This window comes from Cetorhinus maximus, chromosome 15 (genome assembly GCF_964194155.1).
Source record: "Cetorhinus maximus chromosome 15, sCetMax3.hap1.1, whole genome shotgun sequence".
In the NCBI taxonomy this organism is placed as follows: domain Eukaryota; kingdom Metazoa; phylum Chordata; class Chondrichthyes; order Lamniformes; family Cetorhinidae; genus Cetorhinus; species Cetorhinus maximus.
This window is the reverse complement of record NC_135893.1, coordinates 23,628,203-23,652,856: the sequence shown is the minus strand read 5'-3', so window position 1 is coordinate 23,652,856 and position 24,654 is coordinate 23,628,203. Positions and strand designations below refer to the sequence as shown.

Below are 24,654 nucleotides of genomic sequence, written 5' to 3'. Positions count from 1 at the left end.
AGAGAGTGTTACACTGAGGGTCGTATCAGAGAGTGTTACACTGAGGGTCGTATCAGAGAGTGTTACACTGAGGGTCGTATCAGAGGGTGTTACACTGGGAGTTATATCAGAGAGTGTTACACTGGGAGTTATATCAGAGAGTGTTACACTGAGGGTTATAACAGAAAGTGTTACATTGAGGGTCGTATCAGAGAGTGTTACACTGAGGGTCATATCAGAGAGTGTTACACTGAGGGCTATGCTGCGGGCTACAGTAGCCACCAAGAGCAAGTTTCCATATCTCAGCTCACAGGAGGACGGAGCTGCCCAGTTCAGCTAAAGCCAGTCTTTGGGCGCCATCTGCTGCCATGTCTGGTAACTGCAGCATTAAGTGCATGGATCAAAACCTTTTTAAGGTTGCATTTGCGGAACAAACTGTAGCATCAGCGTGAACTAACTTTGCTTCACATTGCCTCGAGCTAGTGTAAATGGAGCCTGAATACGGAGTCAGGATCTATACTGACGGGGACAGTTTCACTCTATTTTGTTCCAGAGTCAAGTTAGACCCTTATCCCAGATGTACACCCACACAGGTTTACTGTTGGTGTCACATGCAATGAGTTGTGTAAATGCACCTGGAAAATGAAGGTGAAAGAACATTAAAAAAACCTCTGAATCTGTACTTGCTTAATGCAGCAAGCTCAATAGGATGAAATTTAAAACGTTAACTCCCCATCCCAAACCATACCTCATATCTCTATAACACCACCTCTCCCGGGTGATGTCCATGTGACCACCTGTTTGGGAACTCTTGCCCTTTTAATTATCTTTCCCTCTCCTCTCATGAAGATACTGAATCTTTACTGGGCTGCAGCATGTGCCTCCAGTACCTCCATCAATCGGGCCATTCATCCTGTGTGAGGTCCGACACTGAGCATCAACAAGTTATTCAACCATGGAAGGAGTCATGATTATATCCTCAGTTGACATCCACATCCATGCACTTGCCAGCAGGGGTCACTGGATAGTCCCCAAACAGCAAGCAGGGGCACTGAATGGCTCCGTGCCACACTGTATGGTAACATTATCCATTGAGAAATCAGGGGAGCATCAACCTGACTTGGCATTTAAGTTTCACATGTTTTTTTCCATATATTGTGAGGTAGAGTGACTAACTGACTCTTGGGACACACACCTGGCGTTCTGTTCGGCTTTCTCCCGGTCATACTTGGTTTGCAGCTGGATCATTTCCCGCACCTTGTCCCGGAGCTGCTCCTCCAGCTGTGCGAGCTGGCTCGACTGTTTCTCCAGCACCACAGTCGAGCTGGTCTCCGACAGGCACAGGTGGCCACTCAGGTTCAGGCACGACGCGTGAATCGTGCGCGAGGATTTCGCCAGATCATTCCGCAGCTCGGAGAGGTCCCTGGGGAAATGACGGATTGTTTTACCTCGGATGAAAGAGCCCTCCCAGCTGCCGCTCTCCCGAACCCACAGGACAGACACCGGAATATGTTTATTACCTGCAGAAGCAAAGCCTACCTGCCTCCCATGTACTTCTGAAGCAAAGACTTAATCTCACACATTTGAATAGCGCCGAGTTAGTTAGCCCAGGATCAGATGCTCAGTTGAGCTTAAACAAGGTTAGAAGGGTGTATTCATTCTGGGAGTGATGCCCACCATTTGATCCCCTCTTGGTAATTCTCCTTCCCCCTGAATGTGCTGATTCTCACTGGGTTATGTGGTCTACAGGGAATAGTCACTAATTGGTGTGTCACACGAATGACCGTTCTTCAGCTGTTAACCTGAGGTGGGAGGTGGTGGCACAGTGGTATTATCACTGGACGAGTATTCCAGAGACCCAGGGTAATGCTGTGAGAACCCCACCATGGCAAATGGTGAAATTTGAATTAAAAATAGACTGGAATTAAAAGTCCAACGATGACCATGGAACCATTGCCGATTGTCGTAAAAAACCATCAGGTTCACTAATGTCCTTTAGGGAAGGAAATCTGCCATCCTTACCTGGTCTGGCCTACATGTGACTCCAGACCCACAGCAATGCGGTTGACTCTTAAATACCCTTTGAACAAAGGCAATTAGGGATGGGCAATAAATGCTGACCTAGCCAGCAACACCCACAACCCATGAACGAATAAAAGAAAACCCTTGACAGAATCATAATATGATACAGTACAGGAGGAGGCCATTGGACCCATCATGCCTGTGTTGGCTTTGATAGCAGACCTAACCCTAATTCTACTCTCATATAGTTTCATCCCCATTTCCTTCAAGCACCTATCTAATAAGATCTCTGCTTCAACAACCAACATTAATCAATGAGCTCATGGAGCTTGCCGACAGATTCTGACGGCTGAATTTTGGAATTGATCTTGGGTTCCATTAACCTAAAACACACTACTAACTGTTCCCACTGGATCTAGTCTTCTGCAGCATCTTAACTCCATTTACTCACCGTGGCTTTGCAACACCCCATACCATTGCCCAACGAAAATCTATCAAATTCAATGTTAAATAGACACCTCATTTAGATCACCGCTTAATCACCTATACTGTAGGTTCAGTATTCAACCAAGGGGGGCTTCATGTTAAAGCTGTCCTTCTTTGACGTCACACCACACAGGCTACTGAAAGAGTTGGAGGATGGTGATCAGGAGTGGGAACTCGAGCTGACCTTCCCCTGCTTAGATCAGCCAATTGCAGCCTCTTGCACCACAGGACTGACTGGGATGATATCCAGGACTTTGTAAATAGTATAATATGCTGATCTCAGCAAGGCAAGAGCCAAACACCAGCAAACCCATACACCGAGCGTCCACTGGCACCTCCCCCACACCCCTCTCCCCCCCACCACCCCACACCCCTCTACACACACCCCCCCCACCACCCCCACCCCACCCCCCCACCCCGACCCCCAACGCCAATCCTTGTGTCTCACCGTTCACTGGCTGATTTTATCTCGCAGAAGTGACGTCTGAAGCCCACAACCTGTCTCCAGAGCGTCAGCAGGCGGTTGTGCTCGTTGCTGAAGTATGTGTTAAAGGACTGCAAACAATCAAAGATACAGCAAGATTAAAACACTCATTCACTGACTCAACATTCCAGACTGGCATCAAAAAACACACGGAATACAGGCTGAGAGGGGGCAGGTATACCAGAGAGTGACACAGTGAGAGGACTCGGGGGCCATATTAAAGGGTAACACAATGATGGGAGTGGGGTATATCAGGGCCTGATACAGTGTGGGGTGTGAGGTACATTTAAGAATGTTAGAATAAGGGTTATGGGGTGTAACAGAGTATTTAAAAAAAGAATGACATATCTACATAGCAACTTCCGTCATTTCAGGGCATCCCAAAAATCTTTACTATCAATGAAGTACTTTTTGAACTGTAATCACTGTTGTAACACAGGAAATGTGGCAGCCAATTTGAGCACAGCAAGCTCCCATGAACAGAAATATGATAATGACCAAATCATGATTTTATGATGTTGATTGAGGGATCAATATTGGCCACCAGGGCGGGCTCTTCTTCCAAATAGTGGCATGAGATCTTTCAGTCCACGCAAGAGGTCAGGCCAGGGCTTGGTTCAAGGTCTTAGCTGAAAGACAGCACCCTTGGCTGTGGGAGTTGCACTGAAGTATCAGTTTAAATTTTGTAGTGAGAAAAATTAGCATATTGGAGAGTACGGCAGTTAGGGATATGGTGTATTTTACTGTTCCAGTGAGGATTGTAGGGTATATCAGAGAGTGAGTGGTAACAGGTTACACGAGAGTGTCACACAGACGGCTGTACTGGAGAATGTCACACTGAGGCCGTGGGACACGTCAGACAATGTCACACCAAGGGCTGTACCGGAGAGTGTCGCACCGAGGGCTGTATTGGACAGTGTTACGCTGAGGGCTGTACCGGAGAGTGTCACACCGAGGGCTGTACCAGAGAGTGTCGCACCGAGGGCTGTACCGGAGAGTGTCACACCGAGGGCTGTACCGGAGAGTGTCACACCGAGGGCTGTACCAGAGAGTGTCACACCGAGGGCTGTATAGGACAGTGTTACGCTGAGGGCTGGATCAGAGAGTGTTACATTGAAGGGTATATCAGAATGCATTTCCTTGCCCATATGCTCTTTCTTCCAATATTCCCTAGCCGTTTAAAATTTAAGAAGGAAATGAGGAGAAACATTTTCTCTCAAGAGGATCATCAGTCTGTGGAATTAGCTTCCTCAGAAAGCAGTGGAGGCTGGTGATTGAATATATTCAAAGCTGTGTTAGATAGGATCTCAATAGACATGGGGGTCCAGTGTTCTGTGTGACAGTCAGGAAAATGGAGTTGAGGAATGGCCTACTCCTGCTTCTAATTTATACATTTGTAGGTATGTTCGTATGTGTCTACTTGATGTCCCTTTATTCGCCATTGTGTCTCCATTGTTCCACATTAGGTCTGCCTCATATACGTGCCGAATGGTCTCCTCTATATCTCAATTTCCCACGTCTCCTCTGTAACCCACTGTTCCCTTATAATACTCATTACCTTTATGATATTTTTAAGGCCTTGCAGTGCCTGGACTATAATCAGCAGCATCTGAGTCTGACTGGTTATACACAAATATTATAAATGCTCGCATGAGCTTGTGTGTCATTGCAATGGGACGCATTGTACCTCCTCTTCCTGCCTCCACTCCAGTTCCTTCTGCTCGAGTTCCTCCCGTGCCTTAGTCCAGTCGGCAGTCAATTTGCGAATGTCCTCACTCAGGGCAAGGTTGGCAGAGTTTGCCTGGTCCAGCTGTTCCCGGAGCATGGAGTTTACCTGGGTCAGGCTTGCACTTCTAAAACCAGAGGACAGATACGTCAAACTACACCTGCCCACTCAGTATGAACGAGGCAAGCAACTTCTGGTCTGACCAGAGTGCAGTAAAGACTGTCAGAGCCCAGGGAAGGAACCTGGGATGGGTGGATAGGCCAGGAAAAGCCAATGATAAGATGTGCTTAGGCAGTCTCTGGGCATTTTCCCAGTGGCCACTTTCAGGGTGCCAATCAGGGTGCCAATGGCTGTGTTCCAACAGTGGGTAACACATTCAAAGATGTCAGGCTGGGTGAACCATGGGTGAACCTCCATCCCCACCCCCTTTTTGATCCCCTTTTTCAAATATGTATCTTTTAATTTGTTATATATATATTTTTCCCACCTATTTCTATTATCATTTTAAAAATTTATTCCTATTCATCGTTTTATCCCCACCTTTTAGCCTATTTCGACCTTTTCTCCCACACCATCCCCTCACCCCACCCCACCCCACCCCCACTAGGGCCATTTGTCACTTGCTCATCCTGCTTTCTACTCTTAATGTCACCATTAGCACCTCCTTTAGCCAGTATCACCACCATCAACACCCCTTCGACCTTTTGTTTATGACATCTTTTACAATCTCTCCTTTGCCTCCACCTATCACTGACCTTCTATCCAGCTTCATCTGTCCCACCCACCCCCCCTTAAACAGTATATATCTCACCACATTTCTACTTCTCTTCAGCTCTGAAGAAGAGTCATCTGGACTCGAAACGTTAACTCGGTCTTTCTCTCCACAGATGTTGTCAGATCTGCTGAGTTTTTCCAGGAATTTTTGTTTTTGTTACAGGTTGTTCCTTTCCAGCCTTCGCTGCTGATAGGCTCACTAGTGAGTGTATCAGCAGCAAACGAGGGAGAGAGACAGTCGCTGATTGGAGGAGCAGCGAACACCAGCGGCGGTGAGTCTGCCTGGGCCCAAGCAGCAAAGGTGTGACAGTGAGGCAGAGTGAGGGCGGGGCAGAGCGAGTGAGTGAGCCAGTGCGGGGAAGAGTGAGCAAATGAGGGGAAGAGTGAATGAGTGAGTGTGTTTGTGTGTGTGTGTGTGTGAGACAGAGTGTGTACGTTTGTGAGAGGGAGTGAGTGTGAGTGCGTTTGTGAGACAGAGAGAGTGTGTGTGCGTTTGTGAGAGGGAGTGAGTGATTGTGCATTTGTGAGAGGGAGTGAGTGAGTGTGCGTTTGTGAGAGGGAGTGAGTGAGTGTGCGTTTTTGAGAGAGAGTGTGTGTGTGTGCTTGTGAGAGGGAGTGAGTGTGAGTGCGTTTGTGAGACAGAGTGTGTATGCATTTGTGAGAGGGAGTGAGTGTGTGTGTGTTTGTGAGAGAGAGTGAGTGTGTGCGTGTTTGTGAGAGAGTGAGTGTGTGCGCGTTTGTGAGAGAGTGAATGTGCGCACGTTTGTGAGAGAGTGAGTGCGTGTTTGTGAAAGAGTGAGTGTGTGCGCATTTGTGAGAGTGAGTGTGTGTGCGTTTGTGAGGGAGTGAGTGTGTGTGTTTGTGAGAGGGGGAGTGTGTGTGTGTTTGTGAGTGAGTGAGTGAATGAGTGAATGAGTGAGTGAGTGTGAGAGTGTGAGAGTGAGTGAGTGAGTGAGTGTGTGTGCGTGTGTGTGTGTGTGTGTGTGTAGGTGTGCCTGGCTCAACCCCAGTCTCAGGATTCGCAGTTACCCTCACCCCAACACACAAACGCATACTCTCAACCACCCTCACAGTGGGTGTGAGTGAGTGAGTAAACACCCTGAGACTACGAGTGAACTGAACACACGCACTCTCACCCTCTTACAGTCTAATGGTCATTTTTATTAATTACTCTGAAAAAACACCTATTTATTGATTTGACATTGCTTTGCTTTTGCTCAGCAAGTTGTTTCTTTCCATCATAGCCAACATTTTTTTTGAAATTCATGTATCTTTCCGAAATCTGCTCATCGGCTGTTGAATGAGAAAAAAAATGGAAATGTGCCCCCCGCAACATAAAAAGGTTGGACAAACCTGGTTTACAGGAACTAAAGAAGGAAACTTACCTGGAAGAACAACCATTAAAAATATCGATCGCAGGAGAGAGTGCAAATAGCTGGGTCTTTACTAAACATACTTTTAACAAGAATCTAGAGAAATTTGATGAAAGGTCATCGACCTGAAACGTTAACTCTGTTTCTCTCTCCACCGATGCTGTCAGATCTGCTGAATATTTCCAGCATTTTCTGTTTCTATATCAAGAGAACTGTTGTTGCTCTGCAGGTATTATGAAGGCCCCTGGGATTGTGAGAATATTTACAGAGCTTCCCTGGGATTGTGGGAATATTTACAGGGGGTTCCTGGGATTGTGGGAATGTTTACATGGGTCCGTTGGGATTATGGGAATATTACAGATCATTCCTGGGATTGTGGGAACATTTCCAAAAGTCCTGAGATTGGGATAATTAAAAGAACCCTGGTATGGTTCAATGTTTCCAGGGACACACACACAGACAGAGACAGGGACACACACACACACACACACACACACACAGACACACACCATGCACATGGTTGGAGACTCCTGGTTTATGGCAGGACATGGGGTCAGTTCTGGGAAGGGGTGATGGTTTAGCATCTGGTTAAAATCTTATGCTTATTACAGGGGGATTTATCATCCTCCCAGATAATAAAGCAGCCTGCTTGATTGGCACCCCATCCACAAACGTTCACTCCCTCCACCACCGAAGCACAGTGGCAGCAGTGTGCGTACCCATCTACAAGATGCACTGCAGGATTTCACTCCTTAGACAGCACCTTCCAAACCCACAGCCACTACCATCTAGAAGGACGAGGGCAGAGGACACATGGGAACAGCTTCTCAAGGGCAATTAGGGATGGGCAATAAATGTTGGCCTGGTCAGCAACGCCCACATCCCATGAATTGAATAAGAAAAGCATTAGGTCGGGGGTTAGGCAGAGTTTCTTCTGACAGTCCCTGTGAAGGAAAATCCTAAATAGATTTCCAGGTAACGGGTTTGGGACTTCACAGCACATGGGAAATCCCCCGGGTCAGATTCATGTCATACGCCCACTTGCCTCTGCTGTTCTTCCTCCAGCCGAATTAGGGTGTTTTCCAGTTCATTGCTCTGTTCCTCTTCCGAATGCCGCAGTCGTGACTCTGTGAGGTCCAACTGGCTCTGCGAAGAGAGCATCACAGACTTTAATTAAAACAAGTCTGCAGAAAACGTGGGGAACGGGCTGCACTTTGTGTCATCGTGCGGTGAATGCGCTCAGGGAGATTTCTTCTGTATTTCTGTGCTTTGAATTTCAGTAGAAACCACCCACCAGAGAAAAACTCTATGAATACACCTGCAACTTTACAACCACGGCAATTCACCTCCTCCCAGCCTTAACTAGACCCTGGTGGGGATCGGAGTCGGATGCGAGGTATCTGGGGGCATCACGGAAAGAAGTGCCGAATCCATCAGTAATCTTCACATTCCTTTGGCTACCTGTGATGGAGCAGGATCCTGGAATCTAATCCCATTAAAAAGACCAACATTTTAACTTTCACTGCAATGAGATCATTGCATCCTTGGGGTGCCCCGGCTGTTTTTTTGCGTTCTAAAGGTGAAAAAAAGACACCGGGATGCCCATTTCTGTTTTAACAATAAAAAGATTTTCTTGACAATTTAATATCAATGCCATCGCATGCTGTCCAAGGCAGTTAGGGAGGAAACTGTCACCCCTCTCCTTCTGGAATGGGCGTTTGCAAAGAGCGGCTGGAAAGAGATGAAGTGGTTTCTTGTCGAGGTTCATCACGAGCAACTCTGTAATCCAGCGCCCTGTGCTTTATGGACTGTTCCCAAGGGCGCACACCGTGATAAACATCAACTCCTGCTGGAAAAACCATCAACTCAGTGAAAGATACCCGAAACCTGGGGCAGCTGCTGCAATGGGAAAGGACACAGTTTAGGGCCCTCCCACCAGAGCACACAGAGGGACTGGAACCTGTGTCAAACTCTTTGAGCTGGGTGTATCAGAAAATGTTTAATGTAAGATAATGCATTGTAACCCGAGAGTGCCACATAGTGTATTTACCCAAATTGATCGATATCATACTATGTCTGCTTCCCACTCTTGAAATGTACTTTTACAAATCTTACATATATGTTTTTGGAAAAAGAAAATGTTGATCTGCATATAAAAAGCTTTCATGTTAAAGGAGAAACAATGAAAAGTTGATTGAAAACAGTGAAAAGTTACTCCTTAGTTGAATTATGGCAGACAGCGTTCAGGAAACAACTTCCATACAGTGGATTAACTCAGATAGGCCCCATCACCGAGGTAACCAACTTACTTTAAATAGGCCCATTCGATGGTAAGACAGCTGCATTGCAAATAACACACATTCTCTGGGTACCTTGCTTGTTATTTGTGGAGGTTGGGGGGGGTTGAGATTTAAAGGGCATAATTAGTTGGAGCACCCTTTCTCCCATTGCACTTACAGAGAGTCGGTGCTGTTCCAATTCTGTGGCTTTCTCAATCAGTTGCTGCTCCGCCTCGCCACATTTCTTCTTGTACTGAAGGACCTGTCATTTGAAGCAACACTGTCAGTCCCACAATGCACAGGCACCACCCCATAATGCACCAAATCAATCCCACAAAGCACAGCAGCACCGCCACCCTTCTCCTCTCATGAACAGAACCTCACGAGGACAAGATAGACATGGTCGAAGGAGGTCATTTGGCAAATCTACACTCACGTATCTCAAAAGGCTGTACAGTCACTCCCAATATACCATACAACTGTTTCTCAACCATTATTTTGCGTGAGTAAACTCCTGATATCAGTCTAAAATTTGTTTTTCATAGCTTGGAACTGTGTCCCTGTGTGAGGTAGCAATGTTAAAGTATGAATTAGATCAACAGGGGCGACAGGGGGGTCGCTGACTGATAGAAGTGTTCAAATACCTGTATGTATAAATTTCAGTAAAAATTACTCCCCTCTCGTCCACTCCCTGTAAATGATCCCTGATTACTATGTGATCACATGGTTAGCACCAATTGGAAAACACACAAAACTCTACTATCCTACATGATTAAAAGGAGGAAGGAAGTCTGGTTGAGACAGACAGACAGACAAGACAAGCTCATGGACACACAGATTCAAAACACCCCAAGGGCTATATATCTCATTACCTTAGACTGAAGCTTCTGAACCAATTGGGCCTGTCGTTGCTGACCCTCCTGGTAGGCCTGAAGCTTGCGTTTATATGAAGCCTGCTCCTCCTCCAGTCGTCGGCGTAGCTCAATGTTCTGCTGCGCCAGGCTCTTGTTTTCTAGACTTTCGCGCTCTCTCTCCCCTGTCTCCAGCTTCAGGGCCTGCTCCAGCTGTGGAGAGAAAGAGAGAGAGAGAGTGTGAGTGTGAGAGTGAGAGTGTGAGTGTGAGAGTGACAGCTAGAGCCATTAGTGAAGACTGGAACAAGTACACCTTGGACAGTTCCATTTTCTACTTACAGGCAGATCTGGTTAACAAGATTGTTTACTGGTCTGTTTTGTCCTGTGGATGAGATTTACAACATCCTCCACAAGGTGGTGACTCTGGACGAGATATGGTTCCACAGGTCCCACCTGCCCTCTGATGTCTTGCCCAAGTCACCGGGTCTTCCTGTGTGGACCAGGACAGTAAATGCTGGCATGCTGTTTGTGCGAGGGGCAATGCAGGGAAACCCATTCCTGAGCCTCACCTAATGCCCACTTTCCACCCGAGGACTGTTCCCACTGCTTGGCCTGGCTGAGATCAGCTAATTCTGCAAAAAACGTTTCCCAGGAACATAAACCACAAGACTATCGGCAGTCCCAATCACAGGCACAAACTCAACACAGTCACAAAAAGAATTAGAGCGCGAGTTGTGAAAAGCACTTTACACAGATGGGGGTTAGAATCTGCAATTCCCTGCCATGCCTGTGTTTGAAACAAGAGTCCATAAATTCCTTTAAAGGGATCAGAAAACAACTTGAATAAGAGAAATAGTAATGTGCAAGGCGGGCGACCAGGAGACTGGAATTCGACAGTGCTTAAAGCAGAGAAAAACAATGAAGTCGAATTAATGGACCAAATGACGTGTACGTGGGCTGCACCATTCTATAATTTTAAAACAAGAACCCCATTCAGGGAACTGGAAGGTAATCTGGTGAAATATTGTGTCTACTATAGGCTCATTAGTGTCAGTGTAGTATCTTCTGCTATTAAAACAAATGATCTATGTAAGTATTATTGCTAGTGTATGCTTCCTTTTGGTGAAAGCATCTACAGTAAATGCATAATTCCCAATGACTTGCCACTTGCTGGTCAAACATTGCACCTATCATAGGGTGGCCACACTCAGGAAGCTCACCCTTATTTCATGCCTTATTTACTCGCTGCACATTCTGTAGCTTGAGATGATTTTTTTCAAGGACTCATACACAGAACAACAGGTGGAAGTTCAGGGCCCTGGGTTTTCGGTAAGCAGAATTCTGGAATATTCGATATCCGAAAGCAACTCATTTCCTTGAACAGTTTCTTCAAGATTGAATTAAAGGAGCAAAAAGCCTCTCCCACCTGATGTTCACACACTTCCCAGCAGGAATTACTGGACAGTACTGCACCATCGAGGACAGCCTTGTTAAAGATATTTCTGGAGGTTGCAAAGAATATTCTATTGAAGTTCAAAGGCCTGTCACATTCAAATCCTTTACTTGACCTGCTAACCACCTCTCCTGGCCCCTGCCAAGCCCCACATTGCAACATCTTGCACCAGTTATCTATCTTATAATATCTGATGATACTGGAGACATCCCCACACTAGGGGCCCTTACTGCCTCTTTGCCCTTCAAGTACAGAGGCTCCTCCAGGGCTGTGGCAGAGAAACAATGGAAGCAGCAATCTACAATTACTGAGCACTGACACCTCACATGCACCTCGACAAGACTACAATCATTAAACACAGATACTTTGCACCGATATCTTAAGTGCCCAGACCAAGTGACCATTTATGACTCTAAGCTAAAGTAACTGCTTGCACTTTTCCCAAGAGAAGTAACATTCACTCGACCACATGAACATTATTCAGCAGGGTCCTCAAACAGTCGGGTTCTATCCTGTACTCAACCAATCTTCCTACATGAACTTTCTAGCAGAGCTTAAGGAGCCACAAACAGAACTGGTAACCTAGGCTGATTGTTCCTGTCCCTAACCTAGGAGTGCAGACGTCAATCATAGTGCCGCCACTAACTAATTATAGATCAGGGATTGAACCTGGCATCTTCTGCTCCGTATGGTTCCACACCACAGTACAAGAGACAAAAACCAAAAATACCTGGAAAAACTCAGCAGGTCTGACGGCATCTGCGGAGAGGAACACAGTTAACGTTTCGAGTCCGTATGACTCTTCATCAGAACTGCCGGGATAACTCTTGATGCATTGTGATAGCGACAGCAGCCTCAGGAATCTTTTTAAGCACTCTGTCAGAAAGTTTAACATGACTTCCTGACTTTTCAATTCTATCCCAATAGAAATAAATGCCAGTGCCTTGTTTGCTTTTTTAATGGTCTTATTAGCCTTCAACGCTACGTTTAGTGATTTCTGTGAATGTACCCGGAGATCCTGTTGTTTCTCAATCCCATTTTGACTCTGTTCTCCAAACAGTATGCGGCTTCCTTCTTCCCTGACCAAATGTATCACTTCACACTCACCCCTGTTGAAGTTAATTTTCTAATTTGCATGTTTCTAAACACTAATTTTTCATCCTAGTTCTGACAGAGGGCTTAAAAAGATTCCTGAGGCTGCTGTCGCTATCACAATGCATCAAGAGTTATCGCAGCAGTTCTGATGAAGAGTCATATGGACTTGAAATGTCAACTGTATCCCTCTCCGCAGATGCTGTCAGACCTGCTGAGTTTTTCCAGGTATTTTTATTTTTGTTTCAGATTTCCAGCATCTGCAGTATTTTGCTTTTCTCACAGTACAAGAGACAATGCTTTAACCAAATGAACCACTGGGGTAGAGGCAGGAACCCTCACAACATTTAAGAAGTATTTAGAGGAGCACTTGAAATGCCACAGAATACAGGGCTATGGGCCAAGTGCTGGAAAATGGGATTAGGATAGATAGGTGCTCAATGGGCCAAAGGGCCTGTTTCTGTGCTGTATAACTCTATGACTGACAACATGGCACTGAACTTCCCAATCCTGCAGACCCTCTTACACAGCTTCTTAGTCAGCACAACAATCAGGAGGTCTGGGAATGGCCCAGGTCATAGTCTGCTTGCAAGGAAACTTGACAGTAAAGCACAGGGATAACTGTTAAATATGGCCAAATAATTAGGAGCAACATGGAGATCAGAGAGAATGCACAAGGAAAAGACACAAAAAGCAAGGCTGTAGAAGAAAGGGTGACCGGGGGAAGGGAATTAATATTACTGGGCAAATGATCATTAAGAAGTTAAACTGATTTTCAATGCACTTTAGGACAGGATTGATGAGTCACTTTAGAATAAAGCTCTGCAAGTCAAGTTCCATTGTAGCTATAGTGCTAGATTATTGTGTGTTGGTTGGGACCATGTTACAGACTGACTCATTCCCCCATTACTGATGGACTCACTCTCTTCATTACACTGATACACCACCGATCACAAAATGACACTTTAATCGTTGCCGGAGCCCACACTGACAGATATAATCTCTCTGTGTCTTCACATCTTCATTCCAGTAAACTCAGGTTTCCATAGCAACGCCCAGCAGAGAATTCTCCATCTCAGGCCCAGTTACTTGCCTACTTAACTCTCTTCCTCACATACAGGCCTGGGGTGGATGGACATACAGACCGTGAAGGCGGAATTTTACAACTCCAAAGCGAGGGGGCGGGGCCGTAAATTATGGTGAGCCGTTCAAAAGTCCATTAACTTCGGCGGGACCGTAAAATCTCACCCTGGGGGTTCAGGCTGCTCTTGGGGCAAGTCGGGGCATTCAGACATATTTGCAATGCTTCGGCATAGCTCTCTTGTGCTTGAAAAACTCTGCTCGTCTCTATGGTAACTGCTCAGGCGGGCAGTCCCTTGGTGTTGCTCTCAGAGCTCTAGTTGTAAACAGGCTGACAGATTCAACCTCCCAGCTGCTACCTCACCAAGCTCCAGACTACTCCAGGCCCTGTCCTTGTCCAACTTAGTTAACAAGCGACTGTAAAAGTTTAAAGGTCTTTCATGAGAAATGTTCTCCCTTTCCCCCTGCTGCAGGTATTGTTTGCTGTGGGTTTTAAGAGTTCTACAGGCACCATTTTGGGGGAACATGGTGGGATAGTGGTGATGTCACTGACCTAGCAATGCAGAGGCCCAGGCTAATGCTCTGGGAACATGAGTTCAAATCCCACCATGGCAGCTGGTGGAATTTAAATTCAGTTAATAAATCTGGAATTACAAAGCTAGTGTCAGTAATGGTGGCTAACACCATTGTTGTAAAAACCCATTTGGTTCACTCATGCCCTTTAGGGAAGGAAATCTGCTGTCCTTACCTGGTCTGGCCTACATGAGACTCCAGCTCCACACCAATCTGGTTGACTCTTAACTGCTCCCAAGGGCAATAAATTCTGGCCTTGCCAGTGACGCCCACATCCCATGAAAGAAGATTAAAAAAAAGACCAAGTGGCCATTCCATTTTTCAATGTGGATGGTGAGCTTTCCAGGCCTCTCTGGCCGGTTTTCCAACAAATGTGGAGCAACCAAGGCTGGAAACGTGTAGGTTCACCATCCATCTGATCCCTCTCACTGTTTCTGAAGGGAGAGCCAAGTGGCGTAAAATGTGCCCACCCATATATGAACGATCCTGGGCAAATGACACATCAGTGAGGAAACTGGGTTGTTTCCTGCCATTTGTCTGGTTTGGGTGCCAGGCTCAGGGAGCTGCTCGTCACTGTGTTCAGGATTCAATCATTAACAGAGGAAGCCTTGAAAGATATAATTGTGGAAGAGCTTATGTAAGCGCTCTGAGAGAGCAGCTGTGAACAAACTCCAACAGGGGAAATAAAAACAATATTATTTTCCTCGGGCAGCTTGGGAAATGCCTTCTTCCTCACGCAGGAGGAGGTTCCCCCATGGGTCCTCTGCAGCAAGTGTCTGCCTCCCAGTCTGGCTCTAATTCCTTGAAGGATCCTCCCTCCAGCTGGCAAATGATCCTGGAACCAGGGAGGTGGTTAGTGGGTTGGTGGGGGGTGGGGGTGGGGGGGTGGAGTGACATCTCCGTGGCAGAGAGAAGTCACAGCCCACCGTGGAGATGCCCCAGTGGGGGAACCCTAGCCCCAGTCTCAGCAGCACATCACAACAGAGTCTAGTCCAGATTCCACACCGATTCCAGCAGTGGGGGATTGCTGAGTTGTGATTGGGAGCCAAACCCTTGCCAATCTTCCCCTCCCACAACCAGACACACTGAGGTTAGGAGCCAAAGCTAGTCAGCAAATTAATAGCCTGAGGAGATACCTGCGAAGGTCAAACCTCAGACCCTCCTGTTCCATTTGGCTCGAGTTACTCACTGGATAAAATTTGCTGAGCCACTGCAAAGGGACCAATATTAATATTTTTTTCCTTGTTGTTACTACCCAATTCTCTGATTTTCCTGTCCTCACTTCCTTTGGGTTTCTCCTGTTAATCTTCTTCCTGAAGGCACTGGGGATTGGTTCTACAGGCACTGTAGTGGCATGGCAACCGGTTGTCAGGGAAACGCAGGCAGGTCCCTCAAAAGTGCAGATGCTCGCTGTGTAAACCCACATCTATTGTGGTGGCTGAGCCACAATAGGTCAGCGAAGCCCCAATCTCCATCTCCGGTCTCTGCTGAACTAGCCAGAGTGCTAGAGTCGGGATCAGTTATGGGCGGGGAGGCGCAGAGGGGAAGGTGACACAATCATCCAGCATTCCTCCTCCTGATCAATGTGTATTGGAAAGCGTGGGGTTATGGGACACCGGGTCAGATGTGATGCTTTCTGGTCGAATATCCTGACAACACACACTGTCCAGGCCCACAGGAAGAATGGTCACGTGGGTGAGACAGTGAGGGGTGATTTCATTGAAACATACAAGATTCTGAAAGGGCTCGACAGGGTAGACACAGAGGTTGTTTCCACTGGTCAGGGAATCGAGGGCACAGTCTCAGGATAAGGGGCCAAGCATTTAGGACTGAGATGAGGAGAAATTACTTCACTCCGAGGGTTGTGAATCTTTGGCCTTCTCTACCCCAGAGGGTTGTGGATGCTCCATTGTTGAATACATTTAGGGTTGGGACAGACAGATTTTTGATCTTTCTGGGAACCAAGGGAGATGGGGAACAGGCAGGAAAGTGGAGTTGAAGCCCAAGATCAGCCATGATCATGTTGAATGGTGGAGAGGGCTCAATGGGCCGTGTGGTCCTCTCCTGCTCCTATTTTTGTTGTTCTTGTAGCCCAACAACCATCTTTCCTTCAGGGGAGGGGGCCGAAGTCTCTTCCATCTGTGCTGAGTTCTTGCTGAGGTTCAATTCCACGGGCTTCTGTGTTCCATGTTTAATTAGAAAAGTACCCTGCTACGGACCCAGCCACATTATGGTTAAACTGCTAACATATGCAGCAGTCTGTTCGAAATTCAAGATCTGACTTTTCCAAATGCCACAGAAGCATCAAAACCATAAGTTCCTGCAGACTGTACTGAGGGGGGTGGGTGGGTGTCCCACAGTGATTTTTGTCAACTCATGCCCCTGTCCCTGCAGGCCCAGATGGTCAGCTTTTTAATATTGCTGCCTTCTAGAAATTTCCATACCAATAAGATTCAGCCATTCACTGGAACGTCAGTGGCCTCCCTAAGTAGCTGCAGCCATGGCAACCAAGCAAAGAATTGTGTTGTTCTTGTCGATGTGAAAAGCCCAGGGTCGGGGGAGGGGAGGGGGGTGCGCGGCTGCTGGAGGAACTGGAAGGAAGTCAACTGATTGCTGGGAAGTACTAATAAAGCAAGGATAAGGCAAAGGGTTTGCAGCTCTCTGCCAACCTAAGGGAGGGGATTAAAAGGAATTAACATCCTGGAACTTGCTGCGCACGAAGGTGGAGGAAGCAGACTCAAAGAAACAATCAATGATTTCAAAAAGGAACTGGATGGGCAGATGAGAAGGAAATAAACTTAGAGCTACGGGGATAAAGTGGGAGAATCCCCGTAGCTCTGGATTGCTCTGCAGAGAGCCGGCATAGATTTGCTGGGCGAATGGCCTCTTTCTGTGCCTTGGTGACTCTAAGGCTAGTTTTCACAAGTAAAACATGACGTACTTTTTTTTCCTAGAAGCTCCTCCGAACTCAAACTCTGCTGTCAGCTTCCCAGCTCCTTTTTTTTTTTAAACTTGGTCCAATTTTCTTCCCTCCTCTGCTGAAGGTGAGAATCGCCAGGCTCCACAGGCACCAGCCACCCTCTGGTACCTAACCAAGTGGCCATTCTCCATGTGTGTGCCCTGACCATAACTGTGGGCAGGATATTAAATCAAGACAGGCATTACAGTGAAGCACTGATCCTGGCCTCACTCGATGTTCTCACGGAGGTACTTTCTAGCTAAAGCCATGAAATAATTATCGGGGGCAAGAGCCAGGCTGATTTCCCCCCCTCCCTCATCAATCTATATACAGAGGGTCATTGGAATGTGGAATGTTTTTATACAGGTAGTGGTTGAGGCAGAGACCATCACATGTTTTAAGGGAAAACTGGTTATGTATTTGAAACAGAGGTTAATACAGGGCTGAGAAGCAAACATAAGGCAGCAGGATTTGTTTGGGACTGCTCCAGTGAAGCATCGGCACAGATATGATGGGCTGAGTGGTCTTCTTCCACGCTGAAAATTGCTTTGGTTCAACCTCGGGTTAAATGGGCATAAAGTCTACCTTTGTGCTAAAGTATTTAAGAACAAATGCATGCTTTCTCAAATCAGAACTGTTGCAAGTTTCATGGAAATATTTTATGATTTGTCTCTCTCACTATGTCGACAACTCCTCTTACAATTTGTGTTTGTGTTACAGTGGCTTGGAAGGAGTCTGCAAATCTGCTGCATCAGCTGGGACCCTCCTAGTCTGTATGGCTCGGTACCCCACTGTACAATGCAGTAACCAACAGAGCCCAATGGGAAACTCGAAAGTGAAACCTAAAGCTTAAAGGTAATCAGGCCTGTAACGCACTGCAGTAGCTTGGCATGTGAGGTGTTGTGTGCATATCACAGGCCACTGCCTTAAGTTGGAAGTAATCAGCAATGCTGAATCTTGGGTCTATTCTGCGGCATGTTTAGACATGCCAATGAGTCACTCCAAAGGAAAGGCAAGCCCAGGCAGGCTGACTGCTCCTGAGCCGCTGCCTCCATTCGCCTCGTTACCAAAACCTAAGCACATTCCTAACAGGAGATGAATCCGTGGCAGCAGCATAAACACAGCTTCCAATCCCAAACAAGGTGTCAGTGCCAAGTCATGGGGCCACCACATTAGTGGGAACACAAACAGTTACTTTCGACAATGACACCAGAGTCAACAAAACAAAAACCAGGCTGAAGGGTCAGAAATACATTTCTCAAGTTTGCTTATCACAGATAGGAAGGAAAAATGGAACCATCCAGCACCTTCCATGAGCTCAGGACATTCCAAAGTGCTTTACGACCAATGAAGCACTTTTGGAAATGTAGCCACTGTTGTAATGTAGGAAACCCGGCAGCCAATTTATGCACAGCAAGCCCCCACAAACAGCAATGTGATAATGACTAGATAATTTTTTTTTTAAGCTGTTAGGGATAAATATTGGCCAGAACACCGGGAATAAGGTCCCTGCTCTTCTTTGAAATCATGACATGGGATCTTTTACATCCACCTGAGTAGGCATGGCCTTGGTTTGACATATCTGCCAAAGGACAGTGCGTCCAACAGTGCAGCACTCCCTCAGTATTGCACGAAGATATCATCTTAAATGATGTGTTCTGCAGTGGACTTGAACCATGTCCTTTTGACTCAGAGGTGAGAATGCTACTCACTCAGTCACATCTGACAGTGCGTACCATCTACAGGACAATGCAGCAACTCACCAAGGCTTCTTTGGCAGCACCTTCCAAATGTATGCCCTCCGCCACCTGGGTGGGCAAGGGCAGCACTATGTCCAAGTTCCCCTCCAGGTCTCACACTGCCCTGACTTAGACATTTAATCGCATTGCGCCTGGGTCAAAATCCTGGAATTCCCTACCAAACATCATGATGGATTCCTTCACCACATGGATGGCATCTGTTCAAGAAGGTAGCCCACTACCAACAAAAAGGCAGCATGAACCTGCTTAGTGTCACCAGGAACCAGTTACATAAATGCCTTGACTACAAGAGCAGGTCAGAGGCTTGGTATTCTTTGCACCGAGTATTTTGAAATAACACTGCCTAACTTGTCTCCAGTACAAAATTGTTTCTTTTAGGTTGTATCAGCCCACCTTTCGGTTCACTTACCCGCTCACTGATGGCGTTGTATTTAATTGCAAGCTCATCTCGCTCCGCTCGGCTCTGTGCAAGGAGGTCCTCGACACGGGATAACTCCTGCTGTAAGATACGATTCTCTTCTTGAAGAGGCAGCACAGACGTCATCTCCAGGGGTGATGCTACGGCAGAGGGAACCAAGAAAACATCAAAATCTCGCAAAAGGTTAACTAGCTACTTCTAACGATTCCTGGGGATGTTGGACACTGAATACAGATTGTGTACCCAGCAACATCAATACATTCTGCAATGTGTAACTGTCGGCAAGGATAATTCACCATGTTACTGTACAGGGTTACTGTTTATTCAGTGGAATATGGCTCACACCCTGCGTAACATACAATGTTATTGTTTATTCAGCAGGGAAAAAGTCATTCCCCCAGTTACTGTTTATTTCACAGGGAGATACTGTTCATTTAGCAGGGTACGGGTCACACCCTGAGTTACTGTGCATTCAGCAGGATAAGGATTACTCCCCGAGATACTGTTTATTTAGCATGGTACGGGTCACTCCGTGAGTTACTGTGCATTCAGCAGGGTAAGAATCACTCCCCGAGATACTGTTTATTTAGCATGGTACGGGTCACTCCGTGAGTTACTGTGCATTCAGCAGGGTAAGAATCACTCCCCGAGATACTGTTTATTTAGCATGGTAAGGGTCACTCCCTGAGTTACTGTGCATTCAGCAGGGTAGGGATCACTCCCCGAGATAGTTTATTTAGCATGGTAAGGGTCACTCCGTGAATTACTGTGCATTCAGCAGGGTAGGGATCACTCCACGAGATACTGTTTATTTAACAGGATAAGGATCACTCCCTGACTTTATGGCTATGGAAATACTGCTACTTATAGTTGGAATGAATTAGCGGGGAGGTGGTCTTTCATTCTGGTGGCTGTCCTTCCTCCTTGTCCCTACCTGATTTCTCCTCCTCTGTTAAGTTTTTGGTGACGATTTCTCGTATTTTGGCAGAAAGACAAGTCAGGGGCGAATCCTCAGTATCCCCTCGAAATAAAAATCCTTTCCCGTTCTCTGCACTCTGCACCGTGCTCTGTAATGTCTGCCAAAGAGATGGAGAGACATGTCAAAGTGACGCACTAGAGAAACCCATTAGTTAACTCACAGAGAGTCAGGAATTCCAGTCCTCCTGAAAGTTGCTGCTATTCTCAACATGGAGCTGTGTTTTCAGACTTAATCGAGCTTAATTTCCTCAATGCAACTGAGTTCCTGAAAGGACCCAAGCAAATATCAAAATGTGCTTCTCCAAATTACTCAAATTGGTACATTCATCTTTGGTGTAACATGGAACAGACCCCAGGGTAACAGGTTTTCTCCTGGTCTAGGCTGAGTTGGCAGATCTCAGCTGAGCATCGTCTGGACCAGGGAATGGGGACAATAGGCCAGGGTTCCTGCTCCTGATAGCTACATGGTGCCTTGTCATGGAAAGTGCTGTTAATGGATGAGACTAGGCTGTTACCACCCTCCAGTTGGATGTCCTCTGGTACTCACTGTGAGGGTTCACCTGAACAGTAGCCATTTGGATGAGAACTATAGTAACATTTATGACCGAAAAAGACCCTCGCGTCCATCTAACAGGTTCCAGTGTCTAGGATACATCATGTTGTATGATATCCCTCTATTCTTTTCCCTCTAAAGTGTTTATCCAACTTCCCTCCTTCTTGAGTCAGTGAATATCATCTCCACTGACTCCTTTGTCAGTGTTTTGCCCGTTCATCAATTCCCTGTGTGCAGTAAACTCCCAATTGTTCTACACCCCCCCACCCCCCATCTCCTAAATTTGCAGCTTTGCCCCTCTTGTAAAGTCTGTGGCTACATTAACCAGACTGGCACTTATCTCTATACTCGGTAAAATCTTGAAGGCTTGGGATGTGGGCATCACGGGCTAGGCCAGCATTTATTGCCCATCCCTAATTCAGAGGGCATTTTTAAGGGCCAACCACATTGCTGTGGGTCTGGAGTCACATGTAGGCCAGGTAAGGATGGCAGGTTTCCTATCCTAAAGGACATTAGTGGACCAGATGGGTTTTTTTTTAAACAACAATCGGCAATGGTTTCATGGTCATCATTAGACTTTTAAGTCCAGATTTTTACTGAATTCAAATGTCACCATCTACCGTGGTGGGATTCGAACCCGGCAAGTGGTTGATGTAAGGTCACTTCTGAGTCTTCCCTCCCCTCCCAGTGTAAATACCTCACAGTCTGCAGGTACTTGGGGCACAGCCTTGAGAACTTGTAGCCACAAGGGGGTCAGGAACATTAAACTGGGCTAAAAGAGAATGAAGCCAGTCCCCCGGTCCCCAGCCGAGCCCGGGGATGCTGAGCCCAATTCGAGCTGCCCCGTTGACATCAGGAATGGGAAACTCTCTGGCGTCTCTAAACTGACCGACTATACAACTCAACAGCAACAGAAATAAATGAATGAAAAGCGGTGCCTGCCTGAAGGAGCCACCAGCTCCTCGGCTCACAGACCTGGATCACCGTTTCCAGCTTGGAGCCCTCCCCGGCTGCAAAGTCTCCACATGAGCTCATCGGAAGGTCAAATTGCCACAGGAGAGAAACTTTCAAATGGAGCGTCCAGTCTGTACCATGGAGAACGGGTCAGGGCAGAGGGGCCCGCCCCAAGGATCAATGAAGTGACCGATTGCAGTTTAGCTGTTGGTCATCTGGGAGACCCGGAGGGTGCAGAATGTTCCTTCATTCCTTCTTTCTCTGGCTTTTGTTCTTTTCTCTCTATCACCTACTTCTCACTCTCTGTAATCACCTCTTAGAGGCTCAAATGAATCTCGTTGACTCGTCCCAGTGTGTTTATCATTAGACGATGTTCTCAAGTCTGTGGTCCCCCCGCCCCCCCACCCCTCCTCTAAACTCACAGCGGTCAGACACAGGATTAATTTAAATCCCCCCACCCCACAAACATAGCGTCCATGTGACAGAGACTGGACGAGAGACAAGATTCATCCTCCTGGAACCTGCGAGGTCCTAGTGTCTGAGGCTGTAACACAACGGGGGGCACTGATTAAATGTCTGATAAACTTTCGGGAGCTTTGTAAATTGATTGAACTGTAAAGTTCAGAAATTATTTTGACCCCCCAGGCACTGAGAGCGATAACCCGTGATTGTACTGGAACCTGACGAGACACAGGTCATTCAATGGAGCAACATAAGAGCCTTTAACGCAATAAGCTACAGTGGAGCAGGCACTGGACTAGATGTAGAAATCCACTCCACCAGTACCATAAATAGACCATCACAGATCTTTCAACCGTGCCTCTGAGTCAGAAAGTTCAAGTCCCACTCCAGGACTTGAGCACACAGATCTAAGCAGACTTACTGCCGTTCTGAGGGAGTGCTGCACTGTCACAGTTGCCTTCGCTTGGATGAGACGTCAAACTGACACCCCGTTTGCCCTCCCAGTTGAATATGAAAGATCCAATGGCACTATTTCATAGAAGAGCGGGAGAGTTATCGCCAGTGTCCTGGTCAATATTTTTCTCTTAATCAACAACACAAAAACAGATTAATTAGCCATTATCATATTGCTGTTTGTGGAAACTTGCTGTGCACAAATTGGGTGCCATGTTTCCTGCATTACAGCAGTGACTATTCTTCAAAAAAGTATGTCATGGGCTGCAAAACTTTTTGGGACATCCTGTAGTCATGAACGGCACTAAATGAATGCAAGTCTTTCTTTCCAGCACTACATGGTAGGAGTCTCTTCTTGGGCAGTCCCTCGGGGTTCAGGGTGACTTGCTTCCACTCTGGTTCGATGGGTTCTGGGATGGCTGAAAAATCCAATGTGCCATCTGCAGACTCAGCCACACAAGGGGCAGGTGCTGCTTGAAGATTCGGGTAGATGAGTCATTTGGAGGTTTGTGTGCTCTCTTTGATGCCTTGACTTTGCCTCTACGGCTCCCAGCAAAGTCTTTCGATGTGTTTGGTGTCTTCCCAAATAGACCTTCTCCATTTTGGTTGGTCACAAGCCAGGGTCTCCCACAATTCGACAGGGATGTTTGACCTCTTCAGGGTTGCTTTGAGGACATCCCTAAAGCGTTTCTGCTGTCATCTGAAGGTGTGTCTGGATGTAGGGTGAGGGCTTGATCAAGTTTTGCTGTGATGCACCCCATGACTGAATACCCCAACTAATACTTTCTTGGCTCACATCTGGCTACTTGTATGGTATGCCAGAGGGTCCCTGGAACCTGGTCTCCAGAACAAGGCAACATGTCCAGGGAATGGGATGGGGGCGGGGTTGGGGGGAGAAAGGAGTTGGTGAGAAAAAAGTGGAAAGAGGGAGTTAGAATCATAAAATAACACACAGAAAAGCAGGAATATAAGTGGAGACTGACAGCAGAACAGAGCAACAGGGTATGTAGAGCAGTGCAAGTACTAAGGTCTCTGAAATGTTGGATAGCTGGAGCCTCTTGTTATCTGCCCTCCAGTTTTCACTGACGTCCTTGCAGGCTCTAGGACCCAGCAGACACACTGTAGGCAGGGATGCTTTAATTTCCTCCTAGCAACTTCATGCGCCTGTGTCCGTGGTAACCCTATGCCAAATGTTGCTTGCTTCCCGCCACCTGCAACACTTGCTGTGACCATCAGGTGGCCTGAAGTGCCTTCGGAGACTTCATATGGCACCATGTTTACATAGTGCAGTGCAGCTTAATATTGTCTCCCTGTTCTGTAATCGTTGCTTGATGAATACAGTGTGTCCTTGACAGGTCCGAGCCCCTCAGCAGCACCGGCAGCAAAGCTACACCAGGAGCAGGTGTCCGACACGGGTGAAGCAGATCGAACTCAGTTCAGAGGTGATTACAAATCAGAGCCACAGTTTGCAGCAGTTGTTGAGTTCGCAGTGGACACAAAAGTCCTACTGTCCTCTCTTGTATCCTGAAAGAAGGAACTTGCATTTGTATAGCTCCTTTCAGAACCCAGAGATGTCCCAAAGTGCTTTATAGCCAATGAAGTACTTTTTTTGAATGCAGGAAACCCATCAGTCAATTTTCACATAACAATCTTCCACAAACAGCAATGGGATAATGACCACATAATCTGTTTTAATGGTGTTAGCTGAGGCCGAACTCTCCTGCGATCCAGTGCCATTTTTTAAATCTGAAGGGCAGCATTTCCAACAGCACAGCCCTCCCTCGGTGCTGCACTGGAGTGCCAGCTTGGATTTTGTGCTCAAGTCTCTGAAGTGGAACTTGAAGTCATAATCTTCAGCGGCAAGAGTGCTACACAGGAGTCCACAGCTGACACACTGACAGACTAGCTGTGTATCTTCCAGGTCTCCTTTTTATCTTGGCTTTAT

The 24,654-nt window shown here is 46.7% G+C and overlaps 1 protein-coding gene across 1 annotated transcript in view; it reads right to left on the bottom strand.

The window, feature by feature from the left end:
- crocc (ciliary rootlet coiled-coil, rootletin) overlaps positions 1-22,178 on the bottom strand; it is an 88,613-nt gene extending 66,435 nt beyond the window's left edge. The window contains exons 1-9 of the mRNA XM_078558121.1: positions 21,816-22,178; positions 20,244-20,385; positions 19,301-19,449; positions 9,996-10,187; positions 9,302-9,385; positions 7,890-7,990; positions 4,659-4,824; positions 2,936-3,042; positions 1,175-1,402 (exon numbers count right to left, since the gene is read on the bottom strand). Coding sequence (XP_078414247.1) covers positions 1,175-1,402; positions 2,936-3,042; positions 4,659-4,824; positions 7,890-7,990; positions 9,302-9,385; positions 9,996-10,187; positions 19,301-19,449; positions 20,244-20,385; positions 21,816-21,875 — 1,229 coding nt within the window. The 5' untranslated portion in view covers positions 21,876-22,178. The remainder of the gene's footprint in view (positions 1-1,174; positions 1,403-2,935; positions 3,043-4,658; positions 4,825-7,889; positions 7,991-9,301; positions 9,386-9,995; positions 10,188-19,300; positions 19,450-20,243; positions 20,386-21,815) is intronic.
- Positions 22,179-24,654: the final 2,476 nt, after the last annotated feature.